The sequence below is a fragment of the Thamnophis elegans genome, chromosome 12, assembly GCF_009769535.1.
Source record: "Thamnophis elegans isolate rThaEle1 chromosome 12, rThaEle1.pri, whole genome shotgun sequence".
In the NCBI taxonomy this organism is placed as follows: Eukaryota; Metazoa; Chordata; class Lepidosauria; order Squamata; family Colubridae; genus Thamnophis; species Thamnophis elegans.
In genome coordinates, this window is record NC_045552.1 from 7,393,211 (window position 1) to 7,404,220 (window position 11,010).

At 46.9% G+C, this 11,010-nt stretch overlaps 1 protein-coding gene across 1 annotated transcript in view; it reads right to left on the minus strand.

The window, feature by feature from the left end:
- Window positions 1-587: 587 nt before the first annotated feature.
- KCNN4 (potassium calcium-activated channel subfamily N member 4) overlaps window positions 588-11,010 on the minus strand; it is a 56,748-nt gene continuing 46,325 nt past the window's right edge. Inside the window, exons 6-9 of the mRNA XM_032227083.1 lie at window positions 5,000-5,118; window positions 4,218-4,287; window positions 2,923-3,101; window positions 588-1,270 (exon numbers count right to left, since the gene is read on the minus strand). Coding sequence (XP_032082974.1) covers window positions 2,940-3,101; window positions 4,218-4,287; window positions 5,000-5,118 — 351 coding nt within the window. The 3' untranslated portion in view covers window positions 588-1,270; window positions 2,923-2,939. The remainder of the gene's footprint in view (window positions 1,271-2,922; window positions 3,102-4,217; window positions 4,288-4,999; window positions 5,119-11,010) is intronic.

Below are 11,010 nucleotides of genomic sequence, written 5' to 3' on the forward strand. Positions count from 1 at the left end.
ATGTAGGCGAACTGACTTATTCAGCAATTTTCCAGCAAACAATGCCTCCGAGGTGGGTGAAATGAGGACCCAGACTGTGGGGGCAACGTGCTGACTCTGTAAACCGCTTAGGGCTGAAAGCCCTATGAAGCGGTATATAAGTCTAACTGCTATTGCTAATGCCCATAGGAATGCATTGACTTGCTTAATGACTATGGCATTTGCTAAACAAGTACCACAAAAAAGGCATAAAGTTGGATTGGTCGTGTGGGTTTCTTGGTTTGTGACTTAAAATTCAGAAATTCAAGTCTGCATTATGGTCATAAATTGAGGACTACTCGTAAAACAACCCAAACGCCACTGCCGAGGACAAACTTCTCTGGGTAGCTCGCCTGTGATTGTGTTACTAACTCAATGGCTGACCGTGGGAACCCCTGACCCAAGTTTTGCCGTTCAAACTGAGGCCGAATCCCATCTTCCTGTTGGAGATGCTTTAATTTAGATTCTTGCACCAAAGGCACGATTGGAAACGTCAAAAACTCTCCGATCAAGTCGTATGATTCTGTAGCGTTGAGAATTTCTCACAGATATACAAAAAAAAAAAAATACAAATTAACCCACCCACCCCCTCTCCCTGCGACATTGCAAACGTCCCGGCCCGTAAGCGGCTTGTCACTCGAGCTCGAGTCTCCAAATCGGGCGGCAAGCTGTCAAAAGTTAAGACGGAACGGCGTCTTCCGTCCTTGAGAAGTTCCTGGGCAACAGGTTACCAACTGCTTCCTGCAGATTTGATTCCTGCCACGTCTGGAAAGGTTTCTGCCCAAGACCGCAAGGCAGAATTTTTGCATTCCGCAGCGGTGAGTTTTTTTTCTTCTTCCGTTTCAAGTACGTTTCTGGACGTTTTCCTATCTCGTAAGTGATTTCCATCCCCTTCCTCCCATGGTTCCATTTTTTTTTTAAAGAGGATACCAGGATGTGGTTTCCATCCAGAAAACATACACATACACACACCCCGCCAAGGCATATATGTCTTTGCAGATACATTCAACGGCATTATTGTGTCCTCAGCTGCAAACTGCAGCTTGTTTAGTGGATGCTAAAGAAAGTTTAATAAGGCTCGTCGTGACTTGAAGGTACCACGAGATGGCGCTGTAGTGACAGTTATTTTCTTCTCTTATGGACTGCTCTGTCTTACGGAATCCATAAAAAAAAGGCAGTCGGTGTTCTCTCAAAGTCCTTATCTTGAGCCAGGAGTGGGAAAAGGAGAGATCGAAATCCTCTCGATGGCCACCTGAGAGAGGGGAAAAGTGAAAAGAGGGACGGCAGGTTAATTCTGCGCTTAGGCAGCTCCAATAAATGTCAGCCTAAATAGCCATTTTATCTACTTGCACCAGACTGAACCCGGCTGTTGTTTTTTTTAAAAAAAAAATCAAATCCTTGTGGTTTTTCTTTGTTTCTTTATATCCCAGTTTTATTATTTTTTATAAATAACCCAAGCTGGTGAACATTCCTAATAGTCCTCCTTCCTATTTCTCCGCCACAGCAATCTTGTGAGGTTTGTTGGGCTGGGAGAAAGTGACTGGCTCAAAGTCCGGCCAGCCAGTTTTCATGCCTAAGGTGGGAACTAGAACTCACAGTCTCCTGGCGATTGGCCCAAAGTTACCCAGAGGGATTTCATGCCTAAAGTGGGACTAGAACTCACAGTCTCCTGGCGATTGGCCCAAAGTTACCCAGTGGGCTTTCATGCCTAAGGTGGGAACTAGAACTCACAGTCTCCTGGCAATTGGCCCAAAGATATCCAGAGGGATTTCATGCCTAAGGTGGGACTAGAACTCACAGTCTCCTGGCGATTGGCCCAAAGTTACCCAAAGGGATTTCATGCCTAAGGTGGGAACTAGAACTCACAGTCTCCTGGCGATTGGCCCAAAGTTACCCAGTGGGCTTTCATGCCTAAGGCAGGACTAGAACTCTCAGCCTCCTGGCGATTGGCCCAAAGTTACCCAGAGGGATTTCATGCCTAAGGTGGAAACTATAACTCACAGCCTCCTGGCGATTGGCCCAAAGTTACCCAGAGGGATTTCATGCCTAAGGTGGGAACTAGAACTCACAGTCTCCTGGCGATTGGCCCAAAGTTACCCAGTGGGCTTTCATGCCTAAGGCAGGACTAGAACTCTCAGCCTCCTGGCGATTGGCCCAAAGTTACCCAGAGGGATTTCATGCCTAAGGTGGGAACTAGAACTCACAGTCTCCTGGCGATTGGCCCAAAGTTACCCAGAGGGATTTCATGCCTAAGGTGGGAACTAGAACTCACAGTCTCCTGGTTTCTAGCCTGGTGCCTTAACCACTAGACCAAATATCAGCATTGGGAGAGTGGGATACAGCAGGTATTATTTAAAAAAAATACATTGTACATTTTAGATGCAGGGATTTGGCATTTAAAGCAAATAACCTGAACCATCCACCTCCATTGTGGGTTTCTGAGGGCAGAAGCAAGAGAGCAGGCTACTCTGGCTAAATTCGAACTGCCATCCCTTCTAAAATACAGCCTAGCGCCAGACCTCTCAGGTGATCCAGAGAGGGAAGTCTGGCTGGCCAGAGGATCTAATCCTGTTCTTTTATTGTAAAGCTACATTAACAGAATCTCCCACAATCTCTTTTTAACTGCCCGGTTATTTTTAATTTACTTTCTCTGCCAGTTATGTAACTCTGGGCCAAGACTCCTCTTATCTGATCGTTCCCTAGGCAGCATCTCTTCCCTCCCTTTCCTCTCTCTCAGGGTCATTCCCACATTACACTCGGTGAAAGATTTCACTTGGCTTTGGCCTTTCCTTCAACCTACATTCCTTAACCTGCCCTGCTTTTCATCCCTGGGCATTCAACAGAGAAGGTCGTTCCCCCCAAAAAACGGACCGTCAGTTCTGGTTCACAGAGGCCCAACCCTACCTGGCAGTTCTTGACCATCAATGCACCTGTTGTCCCTCCTGTTGCTTGGACTGTTGCACCAGGGCAGAAAGCAGTCTGGTCATCTCATCCAGTTTCCTGTCAAGGGACTCGATCTGTTTCTCCAGCTCCTGGTGAGAGCTATTAAGGCTGGATCGGAGGTCGTACATGATCATTTGCATCTGGAAGGAGAAGACAGTAGTCATGCGGGTGGGCGTGTCTCCTTGAAGGCAGGAGTCAGAAGTACAAGTTTCCTTAAAAGTCAAACTCCCGGTGACTTCATGGACAACATCCATCCAAACTCTCTTTTTGGGAGGGTCCTTTAGCTTCCCATGTAACCTAGAGCAGGGGTGTCAAACTCAATGCTTGGTTCTGGCCCACAGGGCCACTCTGGAAACAGCAAAGGATCAATCCACAGTGCCTCTGCCAGCAAAACTGGCTTGGGAAGGCTGCATGCAGCCCTCCGAGCTCTGTTTTCACTGGAAGACTTGGGAGCCTGTTTTCACTGGAAGAGGGTTGCAGGAGGCCATCACAACCAAAACCAGAGCTCGCGAGGACCGCGTGCAGCCCTCCCGAACTCCGTTTTCACTGGAAGAGGGTCCCAATGGACCTTGAGAGCCTGCTTTCTATGGCAGAGGGTTGCAGGAGGCCATCACAGCCCAAAACGGAGCTCGCGAGGATTACATGTGGCCCTCCCGAGCACCGTTTTCTCTGGCAGAGGGTCCCAATGGCGCTTGGGAGCCCATTTTCACTGGTTTGCAGGAGGCCATCACAGCTGAAAACTGAGTTCACGAGGACCGCCTGTTGCCCTCCTGAGTGCCGTCTTCACTGGCAGTGGGTTGCAGGAGGGCATTGCAGCCAAAAATGGAGCTTGGGAGCCCGTTTTCACTGGCAGAGCACTCGGGCTTCCACAGGCGCCCCTAACATGAGTTATGTCGAGCTGGCCATGCCCATCCTGGCCCTCTGAGGTCAAACACAACCCTGATGCAGCCCTCAATGAAATCGAGTTTGACACCCCTGACCTAGAGTGTGGCGGTCCCCATCCTGCCTAACTTCTTACCCCAAACAAGGCCAGCCAGCAAATACAACCTACAGCAGAAGAAACTATTCCACCTCCACTGAAGACAGTGATGGAGAAACAATACTTTTCCAGATGTGGTTGATTCCCAGGACCCTGCCCCCTTGATTGCCCTGGTTGGGTTGCTGGAAATCATAGTTCAGGCACCCATGCGTAGGTGGGTGGTCTTTTTTTAAACCAGGGCGAGGGCTTCGTCTCTTGGGCTGGCTAGAAAACTCACCTTGGAAGTATCCACCATGGTATTGACCTGATCTCGGATCTTGCGGTGTTTCGTCCTCACATGGCGAAATCTGCAACAAGGAAAGAGCTTACTCCTGGGCATCAAGGATGATTAGGAGGCTGGAGGCTAAACCATGTGAAGAAAGGTTGCAGGGATTGGGTAGGTCTAGTTTATTTATTAAATTAAATTAAGTTTAATTAAGTTCAGGGGTCTGCGAACTTAAATACTCAAAAGAGCCATTTGGACCCGTTTCCCACAGAAAAGAAAACACCGGGAGCCACAAAAACCTGGGTGGGTGTGGCCAACTTGACATCACTCACTCCTACCCAGTCCCATGATCCCCCCAGCAACTCCTACCCAGGTTTTGTGACTCCTGGTGTTTTCTGTGGGAAACGTCTCTGTCTCTCCCTCCCTCCCTCTCCCCCCTCTCTCTCATTTCAGGCCAAGCAAGGCGTGACTAGAAGGGGGGGAAAGGGCAGGGCCAGCCAGTGGTGGGTTCAGCCAACGGAGCCACAGCAGGGGGGGGGGGAGTAAAGAGCTCTGGAACCACAGATTGCTGACACCCGGTCTAGTTTAATGAATAGAAGGACTAGGGGTGACCTGATAGTAGTGTTCCAATATCTAAGGAGCCACCACAAGGAAGAGAGGGTCAACCTATTCTCCATAGCTCCTAAAGGCAGGACATGGCTGGCTGGGGAATTCTGGGAGTTGAAGTCCACAAGTCTTAAAAGTTGCCAAGGTTGAACAACCCTCTCCTATAACATCCCCAGGTAGGAACTTACATGTGAATGGCTGCCAGCAGCCGCCGGTGGTGTTTGCGTGTTCTTAGCCCATCCTTCCTCTTGGTGTGCTTGTGCAGTAACCAGGCTTCCTGTAGTACAGTGGCAGCTGAGCATTTTATCTGGAGGCACATGCAAATTTGGTCAAGAAGGAGATTATCTTTCAGACAATTCAACCACTGTTTCTCACCCTAACTTGAGGCTTGAGTTAAGTTTGCAAGAAAAAAAAGATGTGCTGTACTGCAGTAGGGTAAGTTAGCTAATCTGGACATCGAGGGTTGGGAATCTGTAGCCCTCCAGATGTTGCTGGACAATCAACATTCCCAACTAGTGCAGCCAATGATAAAAGAGAGCTGAACATCTGAAGTGCCATAGATGGCTTGCTTCTGCCTCGCACATTTTGGAAACAGCAGCTGTTTCTGGCTTAGAGGGTGGGGAGGAGAAGGAGGAAGAGGAGGAGGAAGGAAGGAAGAGGAAGAAGAAGGAGGAAGAAGAAGAAGAAGAGGAGGAGGAAGAAGAGGAGGAGGAGGAGGAGGGGAGGAGGAGGAGGGGAAGAAGAAGAAGAAAGAAGAAAGAAGCACTACCAGCACCCTGGTGGTCCAGTGGGTAGAATGCAGTATTCCAGCCAAATTCCGTTCACTGCCAGGAGTTCAATCCTAACCACCTCAAAGTTGACTCAGCCTTCCATCCTTCCGAGGTCAGTAAAATGAGGATCCAAATTGTTGCAGAAAATATGTTGACATTGTAACACACACACACACACACACACACACACACACCGAGAGTTCTGTAAAGTACTAACTCTTAAGTGTTATTGCTATCAAGAAGTCGCCAGTGGGATAATAGCATGAAACTCATCACAACTTGATGGTAAAGCCATGTCTCTGATGAAGCTAGCCAGTCAGTGGTGGGTTTCATATTTTGTTAGCACCAGTTCGCTGTGCACACGTGCATCCACCCACGTGCATCCACTTTGCGGGCGCACAAGCCCCTTCCACTCACGCGCCCAGCCTTCCATGCATGTGTTTTTTGTTCACACCTGCACCTTCTGCAAATGCGCCCAACCTCAAAAATGTGCCTAAATAAGACAGATTTCTGCTACCAATTTGGGTGAACCAGTCCGAACCGGCTGAATCCCACCTCTGCCACCAGTGCTTGCAGCACTGTTCATTCTACGTGTCCTGAAGAAATGCAAAGGAAGAGTCAGTGTGTACGGATGTTCACAGACCACTGCCCCCCCCTCCCCCAAATGATCCCTATCCTCTCTAATGATTTACGTCCAGGAGAAAATGACTCTATTTTTTTAAAATCTGCCATACATAGCAGTGATTAGCCTGGTAACAACCATGTTACTGACCCTCCCTAAAACTGAGTAGAGAATTTGGCAGTGCTGTTTTTTTTTAAAAAAAAAAATCCTTTTTTTCCAGGGTGTGGGAGAATGTGGCTTAATAATTGCAGCCTTGGTAAAGAAAGTGACAAAACAAACCAGCCTTTGATGCGCTGATCAGAGCATTGTGATGCCAAGAGGGAGCCGCAAAAGATGTGTGTGGGGGGGGGGGGAGGCACAATCTATCACAATTTGCACATATGTTTGAACACACCCTGTGCTACAAGGCAGGGTGCCCAGGAAAACCAATGTTATTTATTGTGGAGCAAGGGTGGATAATCCTTTTTACTGTTAAAAGCTGTATTTCCCCAAGGGAAATCTGCCAGATAGCACATTGAATGGTGGGATGTCTTTCTTCTTTTCTTCTTCTTCTTCTTCTTCTTCTTCTTCTTCTTCTTCTTCTTCATCTTCATCTCCTTCTTCTTCTTTTTCTTCATCTTCATCTTCTTCTTCGTCTTCTTCTTCGTCTTCTTTTTCTTCGTCTTCTTCGTCTTCTTCTTTTTCTTCATCTTCATCTTCTTCGTCTGCCAGATAGCACATCGAATGGTGGGATGTCTTCTTCTTCTCCTTCTCCTTCTCCTTCTTCTTCTTCTTCTTCGTCTTCTTCTTCGTCTTCTTTTTCTTCTTCTTCTTTTTCTTCTTCGTTGTCTTCTTCTTCGTCTTCATCTTCTTCGTCTTCTTCGTCTTCTTCGTCTTCTTCGTCTTCTTTGTCTTCTTCTTTGTCTTCTTCTTTGTCTTCTTCTTCGTCTTCTTCTTCGTCTTCTTCTTCTTCGTATTCTTCTTCGTCTTCGTCATCTTCCTCCTCCTCCTCCTCCTCCTCTTTCTCTTTTTGCCAGCCTCTTCCTCCCCTCCATGGGGTTTCTGGACTCCCAGCTGATTTCTTTACGGACCCAACTTCATCCCTTTCAAAATAACTTCCGAAATGAAGCCCACGGCCTTAAACTGCCCGCTCATCTCACGGGGGGGTTATTCACCATTGATCTACAGATGATGAATAGGAGGGGAATTTACCAAATTTGCAGATGATACTAAGCTGGCAGGAATAGCCAACACCCTAGAAGATAGGCTCAAGATCCAGATGGATCTTGAGAGACCTGAACACTGGGCCCTGTCTAACAAAATGAAATTCAATGTCTTACACTTTGGCAAGAAAAACCAAAACCACACATATAGACTAGGTGAAACCAGGCTTAATAGCAGTAACTGTGAGGGGGATCTTGGAGTCTTAGTGGACAACCAATTAAATATGAGCCAGCAGTGGGTAGCGGCAGCCAAAAAGGCCAACCAATCCTAAGTTGCATTAACGGAGTGATTCAATCAAGATCAAGTGAGGTACTAATATCACTCTATAAAGCCTTAGTAAAACCACACCTAGAATCCTGGATCCAGTTTTGGTCACCACACTATCTAAAAAGATGTTGAGACTCTAGAAAGAGTGCAGAGAAGAGCAACTAAGATGATTAGGGGACTGGAGGCTAAAACATATGAAGAGCGATTGCAGGAAGAGGGCATGGCTAGTCTAGCGAAGAGAAGGACCAGGGGAAACATGATAGCAGTATTCCATTATTTGGGGGGCTGCCACAGAGAAGAGGGGGTCAAGCTATTTTCCAAAGCATCCAAAGGCCAGACAAGGAATAATGGATGGAAACTGAACAAGGAGAGATTCAACCTGGAAATAAGGAGGAACTTCCTGACAGTGAGAACAATCCACCAATGGAACAGAAGTTGCCTTCAGAAGTTGTGGGAGCTTCATCACTTGAGGCTTTCAATAAGAGATTGGACTGCCCTTTGTCAGAAATGGTGTAGGGTCTCCTGCTCGAGCAGGGGGTTGGACTAGATGACCTATAAGGCCTCTTCCGGCTCTGTTATTCTGTTAATCCTGGCCATGACAATTCCCAGAGAAAAGGCTCCAGGCTCAGTTCTTCATTCCCTGCTGAAGATGCCACGTTGAGTGTTTTTCCAGATTTCCTATTAAGATTTTGACTGATGGCCCTCTGACACAGCAATCCAACTGGAACGGAATTCTCCAAATGACATCTATGGAAGGGCCATTCTTTCCCCAGGAAAACCTGAGTCCATTTGCCACCATGAAAATATGGTGGATTTGTTAACAAAGGATTTTTTTTTAAAGAATTTCTTGTGATTAGTTAGCAAACCTAGTGAAAATGTGCCGGGTTTCATTTTACAAGTTTCATTTTTTCACTATGCCTGGTTAGTATTTTTGTGGGTTAGCAATGTGTTCTGTGACTATTTGGGTGGTTTATAATTCAAACCATAGTACAACCTAGAAAAAAAATGGGTTAATTTTGTTATCAGGCTAAACGTGGTTAAGACTTTGGGGGAAACTATCTATGCAGTTTAGGCATGAACATCAGGGTAAGATACACACACCGCAGAGGTGGTATTCAGCCAGTCCTGACAGGTTCTGGAGAATTGATAGTGGAAATTTTGAGTAGTTCGGAGAACCGGCAAATAGGCTGGCCATGCCCCTGCTGCCTCCCATCTCATCTTCTTTTGTTTCCCTGAACAGGAGAAGGGAACTGGAAAGCAGGTTAGTGGGGTGGGGAGGAAATGGGGATTTTGCAGTATCCTTCCTGTGCCACGCCCACAAAGCCACACCCACAGAGCCGGTAGTAAAAAAAAATTGAATCCCGCCACTGACACACACAGCCTTTTAAGTAGGTAATTTTTAATAAAGAAGTGAGTAGTCTGGACAAATATGGACACTCAACCCAACCCAAATTTTCAGATTCGATAACTACCATCCTTGGGAGGGAGTAACAAAACAAACTAACTCAACTTCCCTCAATTTCTGCCTTCCTGAGATATTATAGCAGGGCTCCATTGTGCAAATTCAGAGAAGGAATTAATTCCACGTCCAAGTTCAACATGCGGAATGAACTTTTTATTCCACATAAAGATAGGATAGAATCATTCAGGGTTGTTCCGGAAGATAGGACAAGAAACAAAAGGATTTAAATTACAAAGAAATATTATCTTGGCTGAACTTCAGGAAAAAATGTCCTAATGGTAAGACCAGCTCAACAATAGAATTAAGTTTGCTTTGGGAGTTCGTGGACTCTCCTTCACTGAAGGGGTTTAAATTGGGGGTGAGCTGCTGAGGGTTTGCAGGCATTCTGGAGAACCTCTAGCTAAGATTCTGTGCAGTTAGGAGAACTCCCAAATACCACTCCTGGCTAGCCATGCCCACCCTGCCCCTCCCCTCCCAAGTGTCCCGCACAGCCTGTTTGGGATACAAGTAAGTGCAGGTCATGCTTGGAAGCTCAGGGAAAGTGAAAAACAGGCCCACGGGTCTGTTTCCGGCCTCCAGAGGCCCTCCTGGAGGCTCAAGAAAAACCTCCGTAGCCTGGGAAGGGCAAAAACCTCCCCCCCTCCCGCCGAGGTGCAGGAAGCTGACTAGGCCATACCCACCATGGCCACACCCACTCAGCAACCAGGCAGAGAACCCCTTGCTAAAAATTTTGAAGCCCACCCCTGGTTTAAATAGAGGGAGACGTCATCTGTCAAAGACCACTGTAGTTGCAGCTTCTTGCAACCTCTTGCAGTGTCAGAGTGGAAGATCTCCACGGTGTGCGGATTTTACGAGCATGCAAACTAAACAGACTTGCTAGTCAAGTCTAATCTTTATTTTGATCGTACACCATCCGAAGATACAATCAGGAAGAACTGTCATTTCAAAAGCAACTTCATTTATGAGAGGTTTAAAAATATCAATAAACCAGAATTGCTAAGGTCATAAGGTCAGCGCAGGTTGCACAGAAATCCAAACAAAAGATCTCGCAATGCAAGAATGGTTGGTGAAGACAACGGAACTAACCGAGATGGCAGAAGTAATGTGTTCGCTTAAGAGAGAGATCGGGGACTGCATTTATTAACGCCTGGAAACCCCTAGTGGACTTTCTGCTGGAAAAGTATTAATAAAATGAAGTTGTGGTTTCTGGGTTTGGTGACTAGAAAGGGTAGATCACAGGAAGAAGGAAACAACGGCATCATTTTAAAGGGAGCAGATAAAATATAAATGCGTATCTAGAACTGCTGTGAAGATCATTAGAAGCCACTTTATAATCTTTTTTTTTCTTTATTCTTTTGCTTTCTTTTCTGATTGGCCCAAAATCATCCAGCCAGCTTTCATGCCTAAGGAGGGACTAGAACTCACAGTCTCCTGGTGACTGGCCCAAAGTCACCCAGCCAGCTTTCCTGCCTAAGGAGGGACTAGAACTCACAGTCTCCTGGTGATTGGCCCAAAGTCACCCAGCCACTTTTCCTGCCTAAGGAGGGACTAGAACTCACAGTCTCCTGGTGATTGGCCCAAAATCATCCAGCCAGCTTTCCTGCCTAAGGAGGGACTAGAACTCACAGTCTCCTGGTGATTGGCCCAAAGTCACCCAGCCACTTTTCCTGCCTAAGGAGGGACTAGAACTCACAGTCTCCTGGTGATTGGCCCAAAATCATCCAGCCAGCTTTCCTGCCTAAGGAGGGACTAGAACTCACAGTCTCCTGGTGATTGGCCCAAAGTCACCCAGCCGGCTTTCATGCTTAAAGAGGGACTGGAACCCATAGTCTCCCACTTTGTAGCTTGAACCAAACCAGCTAGGGGGAAAAAATT